Below are 20,545 nucleotides of genomic sequence, written 5' to 3' on the forward strand. Positions count from 1 at the left end.
TTGGAAAATACTGAAACGTATAAAGGAAGTTAAATCACCTAGAATGCTGTTAGCCAAAATAATCATAGCTCATATTTTCGTATATTCCCTTAGTTTTTTCCTGTTAATTTTCTTTTTTACATAGTCAAGCTCAGAATGTACAAGGTTTTTAAGTATGGTTAACAAAAATCTACATGGGTGATGATGAAGGTCTTGGTGAGAGACAGTATTTGCCATTCAGATTATTCAATAGGTTTTCAAGAGGCAGAAAATAATCACTCCTGTTCCCATCTGTTCATAGGACTATCAATCAAAACATCTGTAAACCTTAAAGCCTTAAAATTTCTACCAAGATGAACCCTGACATGGATTACCATGGTTTTTCTTGCATCACTGTAGGTATAAAACATTTTACAGGATAAAAATACTTCACACAGCCTTCGCTGGTTTGGCTCAGAGGTTAGAGTGTTGGCCCAAGGACTAAAAGGTTCTGGGTTCTGATTCTGGTCAAGGGCACCTACCTTGGCTGCAGGTTCGTTCCTCGGCCCTGTCGGGACACGTGTGGGAGGCAACCAATCGATATGTCTTTCTCACATCGATGTTCCTCTCTCTCTGTCTCTCCCCCTCCTTCCCACTCTCTCTAAAAATCAATGGTAAAAATATCCTCGGGTGAGGAATAACAAAACAAAACAAAAAAAGAATACGCCATACATAAAGCTTTCGATAACATGCAAGAGCCCTTCTAGGGGAGGAATGACAGCAGCTGCAGCCTGATGAAAAGGTTTTAGTCTCCTACAGTGAAAAGTATATAATGTGCCTTAAACATTCTGCACACTTAAATTCACATAAAACAGGGTTAACAAGAAAATAAGACATGACAATGGCTCAAGGAAGTTCTAAATGGTGTAACAGAACTGATCTTATATTAATAAAATTCCAAAGAGTTTATTATCTAAACTGAAAACAAAGATGTCAGATGTACATAAAGTAATAAACCTTTACAACAGCTGTTAAGGAAAAGCGGTGAAGCAAGTTTACACGCGTCACTGAAGGCAAGCAAAGAGCGAGCGCTCCCGCTGGAATGTCGATCCCGTTCACACAGCGCCCTCTGGGTTTAAATACTCATGACACACTGGATGAACTGAAAGAGAAAAGTCAGCATTACAATGCAGACCTCTTAAACTTATACACTCTGACTTATGTTTAAGCAATTTACATTTCGTATTCTAGTTTGAATTATGGATCTTTAAAAATCCTTTATAAAATAAAAGTAAATGACATATGGAAAGGCTCATTTTTTTGAGGAAAGCAGTCTAATATAAAATCCAATGGGTGCCCTGGCCGGGTTGCTCAGTGGGTTGGAGTGTCGTCCCCATACACCAAAAGTTTACAGGCCTGATCCTGGTTGTACGGGAGGCAACTGGTCAATGTTTCTCTCTCTTTCTCTCTCTCTCTCCCCCTCTCTCTAAAATCAATAAACATCCTTAGGTGAGGATTAAAAAAGAAAATCCAATGGGTTTCTCATGTCAAAGCTCACATCAGATCTTACTCCACTGTATATAGAATTATTTAAATTCCAAAGACGACCTAAGACTCAAGAAATGGGCATGGCCAAGGTTCCTACTCACAAATAGAAATAACAGTTCAGTTTACACATTCGTATCATGTGGAGACTTCCAAACTGCACAGGGTTACCCCATTACTCTAACGGAGCTCCTTTAAACAGTGTACTCCCTTCAAATCTGCTTAATCAGTCAATGGAATGGTAGCATGCGAGTGTGTGTGTGCACAGAAACAGAAGCTCTGACCCTTCTGCAGTTCAGAAGCATCAGCATGTGCTGTGAAGTGCTTGCTTGCTCCGACACACCAGCAGACTGGGCTTCTTATCAGTTTTCTTTTTCACTCTTCTAACACCAGTGAGGACTGTGCACTGCTAATTCTGCAGCATTCCTGCAAGGCCCAGCTGACCGCCCCCGTTTCAGGGAAAAGGAAACTAAGGATCAAGATGTTGAGGTATCTCTTAAGTGGCCCCATCTGAGGCCAAAGGCTGTGACTTTCCACTCCACAGGCTGCCTGTCCTTCGGAAACAGTGACGGGACTGTCACCTGAGAAGTTGCACGTGAAAGAGAACACATCTTTAAGCAGAAAAAAATAAACATATTTACACACAAGCCTTTTTAAAGTGTACTCCTAAGTGCAGCAGCTGCTGAGCCGAATTCACGTGTATCTTTGTATTTTGTGACAGAGCAACATTTAGTTTATTCAGTTATCACAGTGACTTTATCCTAAAAGTAATTTTTTAAAAAATCAATGGCTTTCAAGCAAAAAATGGTGAAACAACTAAACCTCTCCCTTGCTTTGTTACGTATATCCAATGAATGCAATCAAAGGTGGCCCTCGGTCACCTTCACGCTGGTGACATGGCCTGATCCTACCTCATTTAGTGTGGCTGGTTAGTAAACCCTTGAGCTTGTGCCTGATGTCCTCCATGAAGGACATGGGTGTGTCACATAGTGTCTTGAGCTCTTAAAGTTCCTTCTCAGTGACTGAGAAGAAGGCAAAAGCAGATACGCTGAGCGATAATTTCAAGGACATTTCTGATTGAAATCTCACAATAGCCGGGTGAAGAAGTATTACTTCCTCCTTTCCCCTCGCACAGGCTCGGAGCAATGCAGAAACCTGCCTGAGTGACCCAGCCAGAGCGGGACAAGCTGGGCTTTGACCCAGGCCTTTTTAATATACAGCAAACAGTGTTCTGTGGGTAAGATGAATAATAAATGAAATGGATAAATTCTGAATGATAACTCCTGATCACTGAAGCCTGGATTACTCTGGCATCCTTAAAATCTGTGGTTCTCAACCTATGGGTCGCGACCCCTTTGGGGGTTGATCGACCCTTTCACAGGGGTCGCCTAAGATCATCGGAAAACACATATATAATTACATATTGTTTTTGTGATTAATCACTATGCTTTAATTATGTTCAATTTGTAACAATGAAATTGAGGGTCACCACAACATGAGGAACTATATATATATATTTTTTAAATTATTTTTCTTTTTTTTTCTTTCTTCTTTTTTTTAAATATATTTTATTGATTTTTTACAGAGAGGAAGGGAGAGGGATAGAGAGTTAGAAACATCGATGAGAGAGAAACATCGATCAGCTGCCCTCTGCACACCCCCAACTGGGGATTTGCCTGCAACCAAGGTACATGCCCTTGACCGGAATCGAACCTGGGACCTTTCAGTCCGCAGGCCCACGCTCTATCCACTGAGCCAAACCAGTTAGGGCAAGGAACTATATTAAAGGGTCGCGGCATTAGGAAGGTTGAGAACCACTGCTTAAGATGCTCCTAACAGTTAACTTTAAAGGGCATCCCATTTGGTGTGCATCTTATGCAGCTACTCAGTTCTGAATTTACTGAGACTTACATCATCGTAGGGGAAATTCACAACACCTTGCTGAGAAGTGTCCCGTCTTCGAAAGTTGTCTGTAAAACAGGACAGTAAATTAAAAATATATTATATGAACTCGCAATAGTTAATTATTTTGGCTTTGGGTTCACACTGCAATAAGTTGTACAACCAGCCAAAATAACCAAAGCAAAGAAGCCAATTATATGAATATGAACAAAAATAATAAACAACAAAGTAATACAATGTGCAGAAGTCGGCCATCTGTCTCCTTCAATGTGGAGCTGGAAGAAAACACTTTATCCCAAAGTCAGTAAAAGCTGTGCAGCTTCTGAGGCCATTACTTAATGTTGATGAAAGCACAGATTTCAAAGTTCTTAATGTCCTAGATGTTGTTTAATTAGGAAATAGGTGGTGAACGTACTATGGAAAACGGGCCGTGATAAAATATTCCACCTGAGCTCTGCCCTATTGAAAAGGATTTACTTTCATTAGAAAATCTGCCCTCAAATTTTTGTTAGGATGAATAAACATTCTACAACCTGATATTAAAGAGTAAAAGGAATGGAACAAGAAAAGGTGTACAAGAGGAAGAAAAAAGAATAGAGGGAATAGAAATGTATAGAGATTATTGATGTCTCATCATTTAAGAAATACACCTGGAACAGATGACCACTATTTTAAATTACTTTCCATCAGGAGGGAATAGGAAAGAGAACTACAAATGAGTAATTCACTCTTTTCAGATATTTCACATACTAGGGAGAAATCACAGAATACTGCTCATACTCTGTCAAAAAATTAGGCTGTCATGTTTTGGAACATTTCAGTAAAATTCTGTCAGGATTTTTTTTAATGGCAGCTCATGTACAAATCTGAAAAAAAAATCTGAAAAAATAATTCTGCTAGATGAGTTGAATAGAAATGTTAAAAAGCCACTTAAGTTAGAAAAAAAAAAGATTAGGACAATAAAAGTTTAGAAGCACTGAGAAATGAAATGTCATAACAATGCGTGTCTTCTTGACCTATGGTGACGACACCGTCTCAAAGAACACACCTGTCAGGGCTCGCAGCTTGACACAGCAGGCGATGTAGTCATCAAAGGTGATCTTCCCATTGGTGCTGTATCGTTTTGCAATTGAATTCACGGCCTGGGGACTCAACCGAAATCCTGAAAGGAAGAAAATTCATCCAGCCAAAAGGTTAAAGGATGACAGAAAGATCATTAAAAAATAAGCACAATATTTTAAGACTGAGAGTACTATTAATACACAATACTTCTAGAATACAGAAACTGCCTTCATGCAGCAGATTTAGAATTTTTTTTTAAAAATGACCCCTCCCCATACGCACCCATTGTTGTCAGGGCCTTCTGCAATTCTTGAGGATCCACCGTGCCACTCCTGTCGCTGTCAAAGCTGGTGAAGTGCTGTCTCCAGCCATTCAGGACAGACCAGAGTTCCTTAAATTCACTGAAACCCATGGTGCCTGACAGATCTCTCTGAACTGTAGTTAAGGATTTAGAGCATCTTTTTTTAGGGCAATATTTTCTAATGATTAAATCAAAGAACAAGGATAAGGAAATTCAATGTTCTTTCTGCTACAATGGTTAAAAACATTACAGGGCCTCTGGGAAAAGAGCTGAGTCCACCTTTTCATTGTGGGAGAAAAGATAATCTATGTGATATGATTATAAGGAAATGGCATGGTCACTGTGAGCTACAAGTAAAAAGCGCTCTTGTTCCTGGAACGGGTTGCACTTTCTGGATGCCCCAGGCTACGCGACTCACCCTTCCGTCCTGGGGCCCTCGTGGGGCCTAACGCTCCCTTGGTAAGCCCTCCCAGACCCATGGTTTTCACTTTAGCAAGTGAGGTGGGATGGAAGGCACCGGAGGGCCAGCACTTGCTAAACTGAGTCCAACAACTGTGCTGTGCAAATTCCACGGGTTGAAGGTCAGGTGCGAGTCACATAGAACAATCACTGCTGAAGCAAAAAAGCTCCCCTGACACTCCGAGTTCTACACTGCTCTCCTCGGCTGCTTCCTTGAGTTTTGGAACAACCAACATCTTACTAAGCTCCTTTCCTTTCTCCAATTTCCACCTTAAAAGCTAAGGATTTAAAAAAAAATTGGTCATTTCTCACTGTGTTCACAAGGTATTAATTCTTAGAAGAATCCCTTTAGGGAGGAATTTTTTTTTGACAAGAAAAAAATACTCCAAACAGCAATCCAGGTAAAGGATACATCCAGCATCGAAACCATAAGCCGACAAGTCTCCAGGTTAAAAGCTGTTAAATCAAGGAAAGTACATACCTATTAATACAATTTCAAAAATTCACATTGCATTAGATACCTTCAAATTAACTGGGAATACGATTTACACACTTTTGCTTCCCAAGAAACGGGGCAGTGTTAGAGTTGAAACGAGAATGGCCATACAGTGATAACTGTTGAAGCTGAGTGATGGGTACATAGAAGTTCGATGTATAATTATCTCTCTCTTGAATAGGCTTAAAGTTTTCCATAGTATAGTCTTTTAAAAATATTATGTACCTTCTTACCTTTGATACTGTAATAGAGTGAGTTCAATTCACCATAAGGAACCACAATGTACTAGTATTACACCCACCACTGTGAGTAGGAAGGTAAGGGTGCTTTCTTGCTGCTCATACTTGACTATAAACAGCTGGTTTACTAGTTCTTTGTCTAATCATATTTTTCTTTCTTTTCCCTAAATTTAAAGTGAGGCTCTGAATGGCAGCCTCCTACCTCAAATAGCCTGACCTCTGTTCATACTCAGTAAGATTATATATGGAACCAGATAAACACGCTTGCGAGAATTGTGTTAAATAAGAGCGCTCTGGAGTAAGATGCAATGAGGACTTAGATGCTCCTTCCTAGTAAGAGAGACTTTGTAGAAGCAGCAGCATTTAGGCCAAACCTTGAATGACAGAAAGATGGGGGACACTTGGTGACAGCCAAGTAGAGCTAGGGGCCAGCATAAGCAAAGACGCAGGGAAGTCCGGGGCAGGCAAAGGAAGTGGGAGGAAGTAGGTACCTTTCCATGAGGCTACCCTACCTTGAATTCCTGATAAACTGTTTAGCTTTTATTTTTAGGCACCATGGAGCTACTCCAGGTTTTTAGAGGAGGAGAGTGACAAGTTAGAGTTGTTTCAGGAAGAACAGAAATCTGGTCATTTTTTGTGAGGGTTACAAAGGGAGGGAATGCGATGGGCAGTGAACAAAAGTGAACAGAGAATCCCCCATTCCAGACCGTTCTAGGGACTAGAATGCTGATGTCTAATCAGTTTGGGTGAGGAAACTCACTCAATATTACTTGTATTTTCCCTTCAGAAAAAGCTTTTATTACGAGTTCTATTTTACATAATTGCAAAATAATCTTCACTGTAATTGTACCTTGACTCTCCTTCTCCAGTTCATTTTACTAGCATGGCTCACACACCTTTTCTTCTAGGAGGAACCCACAGTGTAACAGACCTCACAGGAGAGCCCTGCCTCCAGCTGTTTCTCAGCTGCTCAGAGGAACAACTGCACGCAAGGCAAAAACAGAAGCTGAATGACTATCTTACAGATGAGCAACTGCCCTCATCAACTCCACCACCTCTAGGTATGGCTGCTTCCTATTATCAGGTTACAAAGGTGCCTGTAGGTCCTGGGCTGGAGTAGACCCCCTCGCCCCCCCCTGTGCCGTTTCGGTCTGGAAGCTGGGTTTAAGAGACCCGTGCATGTGTAATTCCTGTATTACAAAACTCGGTCCGACAGCTGTCACGTAGGATGGCTCTGGTTCGGTACAGCCCCCACCACCAGATGAAATGAGCACATGAAGCTCATCACGTGGTCCCGGTGACTCAGGAAATACCTTCTCCAGAGCTCACATGGTCCTGATGACTCAGGCAATGTCCTCTCTAAAGCCACACCCTGAAGTGTGACTTTCTCAGATGAGATTTTTACAAGGACTGCTCTCCCAGGATGAGCAAGCCACTTCGTTAGTCAGATTTAAATCTACCACACCTCCTCTACAGAGCGAGTGTAGAATAACAACAGCGTGCGCTGCGACAGGGCTCGCCTTGCTAAACCCTGTCATTAGACTGTCTGCTCACTAGCCTCAGCTGCTTGAAGTTAACGGGTAACAATGTGCATGTACTGCCTACAATTAAAAAAAAAATGCCGTCATCTAGAAAGTGCTTCTTTTGTGTAGGTGTAGGACCAGGTTAAATGGCAGAAATGTAAAAGCTCCCTCCTTTGTGTTAATTCCCCCAACTAGGAAATATTAATAGGATCCTGAAGTCATATGAAACAAAGGATGAAACCAGAAATGCAAATAGTCTAAATAGAGAGCCAACTAGTAAATGTGCCATGTCAAACGGTAAAAAAAATGCCACTACAAATCCTCAGGCGTGAATTTTCGTTTGGGAATTTTAATGTACAGTTTCCCAGGCAGTGGGGGCTTTGATTGGATGTTCTGCCTCAGTGAACAACAGGCAAAGAAGTGGGCAGCTACAGCACCTCAGTCAGGGCACTATTGTGTGCCCTGGGTATCTGTCAGGGTCCAGAGCTGATCTGAAAGGAGGCATGTGGGGGGGTGAGAACACACACACCCCCATCCGTTAAGGAGGCAGCCTCTTTGCAATGGTTCCCTATCTGCAGCTGGAGGCAGGGCTCAAAGGGCAGGACAGTGGTGTGAGTGCTAAGTCATAAGGCAGCAGAGCCAGTCTGTGAGGAACAGCGGAGGAGGGAAAAGGAGGACTCGTGGTTAGAGTTAGAAGTTAGGAAGGGAATGTCTTAGCCCAAACACATTCTCTGAAGTGGAAAGAGGCAAGACCTGGGAATGTCATGCCAAATATTAGTGTTGCCAGCAGCATGCTGAGACCAGGAATGCAGCCCTGGCTCCCTGAAGACTAAGGGTGGACGACAGGACCCGCACTCAGAGCCAGGAGTGCAGGCAGGCCACTAGGGGACCAAACCACTCAAAGTCCCGAGTGCCACCAGGCTCGGGACAAAGTAAGCTCTTGGCAAATAGTAGATGCTAGCTGTTGTGAACGAGAAAGGGACCATCACCAGCTATCGGGAGCCACATGGCAGGCCCGGCACACTCAGTGACCGAAAGTAACCGCACAGGATGGTCTGGTCATAAATTCCTACCTGGGCAAGCCACGGGGGGTAATCCCGTCCCAGGCCTGTATCTTCCTTAGCAAAGGTTAATCTTTACACTAAGTGAGCCCAGTCCACTGTGATGCATCTAGGACAGTGATGGCGAACCTATGACACGCGTGTCAGAGGTGACACGCGAACTCACTTTTTTGGTTGATTTTTCTTTGTTAAATGGCATTTAAATATATAAAATAAATATCAAAAATATAAGTCTTTGTTTTACTATGGTTGCAAAGATCAAAAAAATTCTATATGTGACACGGCACCAGAGTTAAGTTAGGGTTTTTCAAAATGCTGATACGCCGAGCTCAAAAGGTTCGCCATCACTGATCTAGGATAACATGCCTTTGAAATGTCAGAGTAATTTTCTTTCCCCAGCCATGGAAGGCTCAGCCTCCGGCAGCACAGCACCCCTCATTGTTACCTAACTCCCCACATACCAGCTCTAGGTGCTCTGAATGTTCATTATTAACTATCCTGTACTCACCAATGTAAAACCATGTGCTTTTCCATGTTGCCTTTTACCCAACCCTAGAGATTTCCCCACTTTGCTTTCTCCCGCCTCCTTAACCTACCACCAATGGATTTCATGTACCTTTCTTACATTTGCTCCCTTGATTCAAAATACATAAGAGGAACTGCAAAACTGACATTCCCTCGAGCATTTTCTCAATTTGTTGAGATTTTGCTTTGGACATGTCCTCAGCATTTTGGCTTAAATAAACTCTTATGAAACTTTTCTATAGGAGGGACATTCTCCTGTCATTAAAGACACCTAAGCTGGACGATTTCACTTCAGCACTTTAACTCACCCCCTGTGAAGGAGACCATGTAAACTGTTTCTGCTTCGCATGGTTCCTGCGAACCCAAATATGAGAATCCAAACCTAAGAAACCCACTAAATTGGCAGGCAGTGTGGAATGATTTATTAAGAACTGCATTCAGATTCACACTTGGAAATAAAACCAAATTTCGCTTTTGAAATTCTAAATGTTGCCGGATCGGGAAAGCTCACTTTCCTTGAAGGCTGTCATCATAAGCGACAGCTAAAATAGGAACCCCAAGAGCAAGTCTAGAGAAACTCTGGGACTGGCAACTTACGTTTGTATCCTCCGGCGATGCCCGACTCTGTCAGGCATTTCTGCAATTCATCAGCATCTATTTGTCCATCCTTTTGAAAACAAAAATAGGAAGAGAAATCACCATAGTCATCTGTACCATCCAGTTCTCTGTTTACTTTCAGTATTCAATGTAGCAATGATAACCAAGAAAATAAGTATTATCATACATGAAATTTTTTAAAAGAAATACATTTCAAAAATAGGCATTCTTTTCTTCATCCTACTTCCAAAAATAATTGTATGATGAAATAAAGGCAACTCTTCCACCAATGGATAATTAGGGCCATATCAACAACAAAAAAATGCATTTCTTAATATCACTTTCAGACTCTATTTTAAATATTACACAAGAATTAACACAGTCAGGAAGCTGCTAACACCTATACTTTATTATTACCAATATCTTTTCATCATTTCCTCTAAATTCCTGAATTAGATTTGGCATAAACACTCTCAAGTGTAAGGTTCCCCTCTTAATAAAACACCGGGGTGAATTCTGTTTCTTCCATTGATACTTGATATTTTCAAATGAAAGAATACAACGAGTTTCTGACTTGTACTTCTCTTGTCTCTCTCTGAGCTAGGAAAGTGCCAGAGTTAAGCATTTTAAAATAAAATAATCTATGTAGTTGCTTAAATTCTTATTCTAGCTTTTTTGGGGGAGGGGAAAGCAGGGCACACAGCTGACATCAACAAATGAAAGACATGGTTCAGAGAGAGAACTTCCTGTTCACTTTGCTGATAGTGTGGTGAATGGTGTCTTCGGATCATAACTATATATATCTGGGAGAAACGGGCTCCCCGGGCCTATTCATTGGCTAGCCTAGGCCTGAGCCAGGTATATATTATTTTTAGGGATTTAAAAATAAAACACCTAATTCCTCAAGTCCATATAAGTTCTAAGTGGGGAGCAGGGTCAATAATTGGAAAGGCCAAGGATATGCTGATACCAGCCAGGCTGTGAAAGCTAAGCAGGTGGGGTCACTTACAGGGCTGGAGGCACAGGCCATCTAAGAATGTGAGTCTTGAGCTTTGCTGTGTCTTGTGGTTTCAAAGATACAGATCATTAACAGATTAAGGAGATACTTCAAGGGAAGCTCTTTCAGTTTTAGACTCAATTTTCCACTCAGTTTCTCAAACTGAATTTCTTAGAGTGCTGTTCTAAAACCTGGTCTTAGGCTGTTATCCCACACTTTCTACGGCATTCCCACATTAAGACTGTGTTGCTTCTAGCTTTTGATCAAAACGAAGCTAAGTTGAATTTATATGAGCAAATGCCTCGGGACATATCTGGGTTACACCTACAGCATATTGACCATACACAGTGACCACCTGAGCCGGGGAAGTGACCTCCCTCAATGCCCACCACCTCCTGTCACACCACTCAGAATTCAGAGAAGTGAAAGCTCTTGGGTAAACAGGCCACAGCTCCTAATAAGGACATAGAAGGCTGACCTAGTAACAGCACCTCCATCAAAGTGAAACTAAACTGTTCACAAGATTAACTTCCTGATAGTAAGAAGAGAGTAGTACCTTTCTTATTTTGAAGCTGGTGGTTTTTTTTTTTACCATAAATACCTATTTCCTAAAGGGGGTAACTGGTTAACAATCAAGCTCAACCCAAAGAAAGTATCCATTAGAATCTGGCTGTAGAAGTCTACTAGTACATCATGCCTTTAAGTTGTATAAACAGGGGTTTATGGTCACCAGATTGGCAGTTTCTTCTCTGGAAGCCACCGTGGACCCTGACAACTCAGGTGTAAAGACATCTTTCTACCTCACAGATCTCCAAGGGTATTAATAATCCCCTCTTGTGTTCAATTGGACCCTAATTCAATCACAAGTTTAGTTTTGAAATGAACTAAGGTCAACACCAGGAACATTTTGTCCTAATTTGTTCTGAATATTCGGAAATAAGTAACTAAGCATTTCCCCCTCTTTTTTTCTTCGGCAGAAGCAAAGGGATTCTTTTCCAGAGGAAAGGTCGTTTTACTGGCCCCTACAACAAAGACTAAAACAAATGTAGAGTCTGATGATTCTTAATATTAAAGGGAAAAGCTAACCTGTCCAGCTACTGCTGCAAAGTAACCATACAGCGGATCCTGCGTTTGTCCGGGAAACGTTGGCCCTCCCGGGGCCCCTCCATACTGTAAAACAGAAAACACAAATGCAGTATCATTTATTCCACTGAACCAAGTCTCATTCCTTCCCCACTGGGTGCCTTTGTGCAAAGCCAAGCGATGGCCCGCCCTCCCCATCCTTTACCTCCCCACCTCAAGTTCCTCTTCTATAAAACGGAGATTAAGAATATTACCTGCCTCATGTTCTGTTTCTGGATCTGGGTGATATTTATTTGGGTGTGTCTACACATTCTTTTTGTGATAATTCACTGAGCTGTGCGTTTTGTTTTTTTTCTCTACCCCCTTCCTTCCATGCTCGCTCCAGTAGGATTTACAAACTGGAGGCTTGGACCAAAACGAATTGTCCTGACGTGACATCGGCGTAAGCGAAGCAACTGAAACCCCCCTTTTAAACTTCAGGTCACTGAAGTCAATGCAACCTAGGCAAGCAATTTAAAAGCAAACTTAAATTTATTTTTATAGCGTGTCATGGCATTTTCAAAGAGTCTGGGGACAGGTGTAGCCAGGAAGGGGTAAGGTGTGTCTGGGTCGGGCTATTTGCCCGGGAGGGAACACTCTGTCTTGGAAACAGTTCCCAGGACAACGCGCATCCCGGACGCGGGGCGAGGGGGCCCTCCTCCAGGGGGCCTTTGACTCGAGCGATCTTTCCTGACCAGTTTTCCCCACTTTCTTTTAAAGGAAGAAGCAGGTCTCTGGTCCATTCTAGGTTAAAATGGCTGTAGCTCTTAGGGAAAACACAGAGGGAGGGGGAGGAAGCCAACACCCCATCTGCACAAGTTCACGCCCCGTATCAGAGAGTCCCAGGGTGGGCTTCTGGGGTCGCGATCCACCCGCGCCGTGGCCCCGCGCAGCCGCCCGCGGGGAGACGGAGGGGACGGAGAGGAGGAGGGAGCCCGAGAAACAGGCCGAAAGGGCCGGGCGAGGCAGCGGGCAGGGAGAAGCCGGGGCGGGAGGCGCCGGGAGCCGCCCCAGCCAAGTCGCCAAGTGTGGTCTCTGGCGTCCCCGGTGCCCAAGGGTCGCGCGGGCTGCACTTACCCCACCCGGGTAGTACCCGCCGCCGGCGCCGGGGTGCCCGGGGTGCCCAGGGTGGCCAGGGTGCCCAGGATAAGCCATGGTGCAGACTGCGCCGCCGCCGCCCCGCGCGCTGCCGGTCACCGCCGGCCCGCCCCGGGTCGCACCACGCGGCGGGGGGACGCGCCCTGGAGCCGCCGTGCGCACGGGATCCGCCGCGGCCTCGGCCCCCCGCCCGCGCCCGCCCCGGACTTTCAGGGTCAGACGCTCAGGCCGCGCGTCATCAGAGGTCCGGTAAGTGACTTCAGACCCGCCAAGTAATTCACACCCGGCACCTTCCTCCCTGCGGCACCAATGGTACATCCCAACATCAATACAGGGCCCCGGGAATTCTTTTTTCCTTCCTATTCGGCTGCTTTTTGACTTTTTAAAAATGTTCAGCAACTTTATTGGAAGGGCGGGCCGGCTCTCAGCAGAGTGCGGCCTCGCGGGGAGGCGCTGAATACATCAGGGCAGCTCTTAGGAGCTTGTGGGGAAGGAGGCGTCGTGGAAAGATCGAAATATGAAAGCGCCCTTGCAAAAACAGGGATAAACTTCAGGAACTGGGGGCAGGGGAGCGTTTGGCGTGCGGTGCACATTTCACGGATGAAAAACCGTCGGCGTGTTTCCTCGCCAGGGGACCTTGTCACCTGGGGTTAAGCTGGGCGTAGCAGGACACGGCCTGGGGAGGACCGAGGGCAGGTGCTGGGCGGGGCTGCCAGACCCAGATCTTCCATAGAAAATGAGTTTGAATTAGTGTCTGGATGAATCAGGCAAAATAAACCCTCTCTCCAAAATGACTCAGCTACTATTTATACAAGAAAAGTTTTAGAGCAAGCCAAGAGTGTGCTGGGAAAAATATTCAGGAAGGTGCGAGATTGGAACTTCTCTTAGGTGATTCGGAAAATGGTTTTCTTTACTTCACACGTTTTTTCTTTTTCACCCAGTTGAACAGTCTGAAGTTTGGTTGAATGTTTTTGGCAGAATGTTTTCTGTGTGTTTTTTTTGTTTGTTTGTTTTTTTACGTTTTTGAAATGCATTCATGAGCAAGATTCACAGTATTTGCTGTGGAGGTTGCACAGAAAAATGGAGAGTCACCAACATTGAACAACTGGGAACCTCTGCGGAGTGGGGTTCTGTGCTTGTTCACCCCTGTGGACAGGGTTCCTCCATGCCCAGTTCCTGGGCGGTTTTTCACTAGGGTCCTTGTTTTCCTCTTCTGTTGAAATTCCCTCCAACCCTCTTTTTGGATACCCAAACTCCAACAATGAAAGTCCTGAATTATGAGAAAAAAATTCTAATAGTCCCTGTTCTCCATATCAAATAAACTATATTATTACATGTTTTGTGTTTGATTCAGAAAGTAGATTACTGTTTTCAAATGCCATAGCAAACAGTGAGGTAGATTAGGCATTTTATGAGTCCGTTGGCCTCAGTGATGTTTTTTCCCCCTACTTTTGTGTGTGTGTGTGTGTGTGTGTGTGTGGTAAGAACACTTAACATGACATCTACCCTCTTAACAAAATTTTAATTGTATAGAAGAATATTGTTAACTATATGCACCAATTCTTTAGGACCCTTTCATTTATTTAGTTAGTTGAGTATCCATAGAGACTGTCAAAAATTGCCAATGTTGACTATATTTCAAGTCGTCACTGCGGTGTATTGGAAAAAGTTTTCAATTAGTAATAATTGCACCTCAGATAAACCCCACTGGCTATGATACTGCCACTGCCAAAGCTAGAACCTTTTATCTTGCATGACTGAAACTCTACACCCATTGAACATCTCCTCATTGTTCCACACCCACTTATTGCACATTTCTAACTCCAGCCCCTTTCTACTTTCTACTTTAATTATATAATAGGAATCTCCTTTCTCATATAATTGGAATCATGCAGTATTTGTCCTTTTATGATTAGCTTATTTCACTTAGCATAGCATCCTTGAAGTTTATCCATGTTGTAGCATATGACAGGATTTTCTTTTTTTTTAAGGCTGGATCCATTGTGGAATTACTGGAACATATGATAGTTTTACTTTCAATTTTTGAGGAACTTCCATATTGTATGGTATAGTGACTGCACCATTCCACATTCCCACCATTTTTAAAATCAGTCTATTAGTTTTACTTCTGTTGAGTTGCAGGTGTTCCTTATATATTTGGGAGACTAACTCCTTATCAGATATATGGTTTGCAAATATTTTTTTCCCATTCCATGGGTTGCCTTTTCATTCTGTTTCCTTTGCTGTGCCGAAACTTTTAAATTTGATGTAGTCCCACTTGTTTATTTTCATTTTGTTGCCTGCGCTTTATGTGTCATAGTTATGAAGCCACTGCCAAGGCCAATGTCATGAAGCTTTCCCCCTATGTTTTCTTCTGGGAGTTTTACAGTTGTAGGCCTTACATTTATGTGTCTAGTTCATTTTGAGCTGATTTATGCATATGGTGTAAAATAAGGGTGTAATTTCATTCTTTTGCATATGGTTATCTAGTTTTCCCAGCACCATTTGTTGAAGAGACAATCCTTTTTTCCATTGTGTATTTTTGCCACTCCTGTCCAAGATCAGTTGACAGTATATGTGTGAATGTACTCCTCTGCTCTTTATTCTGTTCCTTGGCCTCTGTTTTGATGTCTGTTTCTTCAGAAAGAGGTAACTAGAAATAGTTATAAGGAATAGATAGATGGTGAGGGCTAAACTCAAAGTTGAATATAAGCTCTTGTAAGGCTCAAGTTCGAAAGAAGGATATAGAATATAAAATATCTGTACGTAATGCAGAATTAGCTTTGTGGATAAGCAATTATGCTAATTGTTATTTCAGTTGACTTTAGACTTCTTTCTACTGTCCCATTGCTAAAGAATTTATTTACTGGGGTGCTGCAAATGAAAATTTTACAATTGTTGATAGCAAATTGGTAAGCTGTTGCTGCTACTTCAGTTTATGAAAAAAAAAAAAACACCACCCTGTAGTAACTAATAATACCAACAACAGACAGATTTAATATGTACCAGATCCTCTTCTAAGCACTTTACATATTTGCTTAGTTCTCATAAAGTCACCTGAGATAGATGCTATTATCATCCTTGGTTGAAGAGCTGAGAGAGCTTGCCCAAGTGGTAGCAACACGGAGCTGAACTATGTGAAATCAACACGGAGCTGAACTATGCTGCCAGGCTGTCTGAGGCTGGAGTCTGTGCTCTACACCTGCGGGCAGTAAACTTTGTACGGGGCCGAGCAGTAAATACATCACTTTGTGGGCCTTATGGCCTCTGTAGCGACTACTGAATTCAGCCATTGTGGCATCCATAGATAATATACAAACGAATGGGTGTGGCTGTATTCCAACAACAACTTTGTATACGGACACCAAAATTTGAATTTCATACAGTTTTCATATGTCATGAAATATTAGTCTTTATTTTTTTCTACTATTCAAATATGTAGTATTTTTCTTAGCACTCTGGTACAAAACAGGAAGTGGGCCAGATTTGGCCTTTGGATAGTAGTTAGCCAACCACTGCTAAAAAGCCCTCCAGGATTCTGGTTTTAAGATAAAGCTTGTGGGTAGCAGTGGCTGACTCACCCTGAGGAATGATGACTTCCCTGGGATAGGCTCCTGTGTGCAGAATGGCTTCTTCAGAGTCTTCCCCAGAAGAACACTGTGAAACCTGGGCCTGTTGCCTCACCCTATGCAGTAACAGTAGCCAGAGGGCAGGGACAATGACAAAGCTGACGCAAAGCCAGCTTTTAAACGTTTATCCAGGTGACATGGATATCTCTATTCATGGGCTCAGTATTCATTTCAGGAAAAAATACTCACTAAGAACTCGACAAGAGATGAATTTACTTTTATGGTTTGGATATTCAAATGGACATGAATGGACAAGGTGGAGAGTGAGAGAAAGAAGCCACTTGACTAAGTTCTGGGCGTGTGCCAAGTATTGTACTAGAGACTTCCTTATGGTATTGCACTAAAAGAACATACCTTCCAAAGGAGATGTGGTTACCCACATTTTATAGATGAGGAAATTGAGGCTTAAGTAACTTTCTGCAAGTTACACACCAGGTCTTTGACCCTTGACCTACCTAACTCTGAAGCAGGGGTGTTTTAAAATATAAGCAAACTATAAAGATATGAAGCCAAGTTCTTATTTTTTTTTTTTATTTAAGTTCTTATTTTTTTTATCATTGTACTGCTTTCTCAGGAATTAGGGCAAAAGAGAGGCTGCAGAAAAAAAAAATGCTAGAGATAGAAAAACTCTCCCAAGCTCATAAGTATCAGCCATCATCAAAGAGTGATACTCATGTTCTTCATTCTCAAGTATAGCCTAGAGGAAGAGTCCACTCCTTATGTCTATTTTAATTTTGAACCAAATAAAAAACTCCATGGAATAAGAACTCATTTTTATCCTTATACCTTCATATCCCAGAATCTGAGGTATGGACACTGCAATCCTCAAGTCGTTTAAAGAAACTCAGCGACGGAACACTCAAGCGGCACACGCTAGTTAAAAATAGGGATTCCTGACTGGCATGGACATTCTGGGGAGCCAGAATACTGTTTTTATGTGTCCTAACGATTTACTAAATCATAGCAAACAACTGCAAGGGTTACGCAGCCATGCCACCATGATTGAGGGTCGTGGCAGCAGCATGGGTGAGGACAAGAGCTATAGGTGTATAGCTAGGGGGTGGATCATAGTCATTTTGGGAAATCATTGGGACCACAGAAGCCATTCTGTCTGTCTTCCCCAATCATGTTGTTTTATGAAGAAGATGAGGGAACTGAGCCTGGGAGAAGGCAAATGATGGGCTCAAGCGGGCCTAGCCTGATGTAAATATTTCACTCTTCCTGTTAAAGTTGGTGGCATCATTTGACTATGCCTCTCAGACAGGCTCTCGTTCTTTTGTGGTATACCCTCCCCAATCCATCCACATGTTTTCAAGAGAAAGGCAGTGTGGACACTCTCTTTGTCCCTGGAAGAAAGTTAATATAAAATACTATGTGTAGTAGTATCCTTGCTGAACTTCCTTGCTCAGAGAAGTGGTGGAAGAAGTAGTCTAGCTACTGTAAGTAACTACAGTTGTTTCACCATTTCCTGCAGGTGAATTAATCACAGGTCTAACATCTCTGGTAGAAATGTGTAATAACATTTACCAGATTGAAGTCTCAAGTTTTTTTTGTTTTTTTTAAAAACTCTAACGTGTATGTTACGCTAGCCTAATTGTGTGTAAAGTGTTTAACTGGTTCCTGTTGATAATAATAAATGATGAGCCACAGCTGTCCAATAGAACTTTCTGCCATACTGGAAATATTCCATATCTGTGTCATCTAAAACAGTAGTCACTAATTACATGTCTGTAGAGCATCTGAAGTGAGGAACTAAATTTTTAATAGAAATTTAAATAGCGACATGGCTACTGAATAGGTTCCTTCTGACCCATTCCTTCCCTTAGTGAAACTTTTAGCTAGATGGATGATCAAGAGTAACCCGGAAACAGATTTTGGAGAATATATGTGTGTGTGTGTGTATGTACATGGGAGTATATTATATTTGTAGTTAATATATTAGAGAAATGGTCTGTCAAGTATCTAAGACTTTATATGGGAGAATCAATTTAACTATCTCCATCTAAAACATATTACCAGAAGAGCTATAGATATTTTATCTTCAATTACATTACATGCTTTAGAATTACTGTTCTAGGAAACAATTTGTATCCATTTTATTAAAATGGATGGATAACTTTAAATTAGATCAAACTTTCTCAGAGAAAAAGGAAATACAGAGGAAGCTTTTCTCTTGGCAAATGAAAGAAATTTGGGGGCACCTAATTCTGTAGGAAGCTGAAGCTATATAGAGAGCTTAATATTCTATGCATCTATACTAATAGTTTCTTTCTTTATTTTTATATTGAATTTACTGGGTGACATTGGCTAATAAAATTACATAGACTTCAGGAATATAATTCTGTAATATCTCATCTATATATTGTATTGTGTGTTTACGACCCCAAGTCAAGTCTCCTTCTATCACCATTTATCCCCCCTTTACCCTCCTCTACCCCCTCATCCTCGTTCCCTCTGGCAATCACCATACTGTTGCCTCTGTCCACCAGTCTTTCTTTTTTTTCTTTGCTTAATCCCTTCTCACTGAGCCCCCAATCCCCTCCCCTCTGACAGCCATCAGTCTGTTTTCTGTACCCTTGAGTCTTTCTCCACTAGGTTTGTTTTACGCATTATATTCCACATATAAGTGAAATCGTATGGTACTAGCAGAATGGCTATCATCAATAAATCCACAAGCAACAACTGTTGGTGAGGATGTGGAGAACAGGAACCCTCGTGCACTGTTGGTAGGAATGCAGATTGGTGCAGCCACTGTGGAAAGCAGCATGAAGTTTCCTCAAAAAATTAAAAATGAAACTGCCTATGACCCAGCAAGTCTACTTCTGGGAATATATCAAAAGAAATCCGAAACACTAATTTGAAAGAATATATGCACCCCTATTTTCATTGCAGTGTTGTCTACAGTAGCCAAGATTTAGAAGCAGCCCAAGTACCCATTAGTAGGGGAGTGGATAAAATAGCTGTGGCACATTTACACAATGGAATACTACTCAGCCATAAGAAAAGAAGGAAAGTTTACCTTTCCAGGTTGAACCTGGAGAGTATTATGCTAAGTGAAATAAGCCAGTCAAAGATATACTAATAGTTTCAATAACCCAATCGTCATTTCTGTATACTTTTTCAAATCTCAATATTAAGAATATATTTTTCCATTACTAAATAATTTTCTTTACCATATTTGTTAATTTCTACACTTCATTCTTAAATTCTTGCCACCAAAAGGTATTTTATAAAAAAAACTTGACAGATATTCTCAGCCTGAAAAAAAAAAGAGTTAATAGAATGGCGCAGATTAAGAACTTTTCTATTTTTAACAGCGGAATTAGAACTGTGTAACATTACATTACCTGCATCTTAAGGTGAGGTCTTAGAGGTAGAAGCTGGTGCTTCTGAGGAGGGTGTCCTTGTGGGGTGGCCAGACAGAAGGATCTGGAAGTATAGACTGTAATAGCAGATTAATCACATTGCCCTCTTGGTCCCTGGCAACAGTAACCAACTATGAACACATTCAGCAGTGTAGGCAGCTTTCCCATTGGCTCCAGAGAGGCCTTCTCTGAAATATGCACCTTTCAGTATCAGAAAGCATTACCTTAGCTAAAGCAGCCAGGAGCCAATAGCAACAGTATTAAATGCACATGCAGCTCAATATTTGACATTGTATTAGAATTATCACCTCTACCAGACACTTCCGAGGACTTACAGAGCTGTGCCCTGCGCCAGTGCTGTGTGTGAGTTGGCTAGTAAGAGCCAATTTTCAGGAATTTTACCAGCCCATTGTTAAACACTGTCAATATTACAAATTAAATTTTTTAACTTTCTGAAATCGAAGGAAGTAAATATTCAAAATGCACACGTCTTAATTATTTTTCTGCACTTACTATGTAATGGGGTACTTCTGGACATTAATTCCCAAGTCCAGGCCCAGTCATAATCATGTTAGTAGCTTGAAATCGGCCACGGTGGGAATATTAATATCAAGGAAATCAACTTGTACTTACAAACAAGAAATTAACTTATTGTTGTGTTGCTTT

The 20,545-nt window shown here is 41.9% G+C and overlaps 1 protein-coding gene and 1 non-coding gene across 3 annotated transcripts; both read right to left on the reverse strand.

Annotated features, from left to right (window-relative positions):
* Window positions 1-19,959, reverse strand: SRI (sorcin). Of its 2 annotated transcripts, none has more exons than XM_070424208.1 (8): window positions 19,862-19,959; window positions 11,752-11,835; window positions 9,669-9,738; window positions 5,640-5,683; window positions 4,750-4,897; window positions 4,454-4,567; window positions 3,415-3,473; window positions 1-1,120 (listed from the first exon to the last, which is right to left on the reverse strand). In XM_070424208.1, exons 1-8 carry the CDS (start codon window positions 19,865-19,867, stop codon window positions 1,094-1,096), a joined length of 552 nt encoding a protein of 183 aa, XP_070280309.1. In that variant the 5' UTR covers window positions 19,868-19,959; the 3' UTR covers window positions 1-1,093. The 2 variants fall into 2 exon arrangements, with proteins under 2 accessions (XP_070280309.1, XP_070280308.1); XM_070424207.1 differs by lacking the exon at window positions 19,862-19,959 and adding an exon at window positions 12,865-13,218.
* Window positions 14,482-14,621, reverse strand: LOC139017156 (U4 spliceosomal RNA). The gene has a single exon (XR_011472810.1). It is a non-coding gene; the product is annotated as a U4 spliceosomal RNA (small nuclear RNA).
* Window positions 19,960-20,545: the final 586 nt, after the last annotated feature.

The sequence above is a fragment of the Myotis yumanensis genome, unplaced genomic scaffold (assembly GCF_028538775.1).
Source record: "Myotis yumanensis isolate MYYU_CA2020_CCGP unplaced genomic scaffold, mMyoYum1.0.hap1 SCAF_9, whole genome shotgun sequence".
Taxonomy (NCBI): Eukaryota; Metazoa; Chordata; class Mammalia; order Chiroptera; family Vespertilionidae; genus Myotis; species Myotis yumanensis.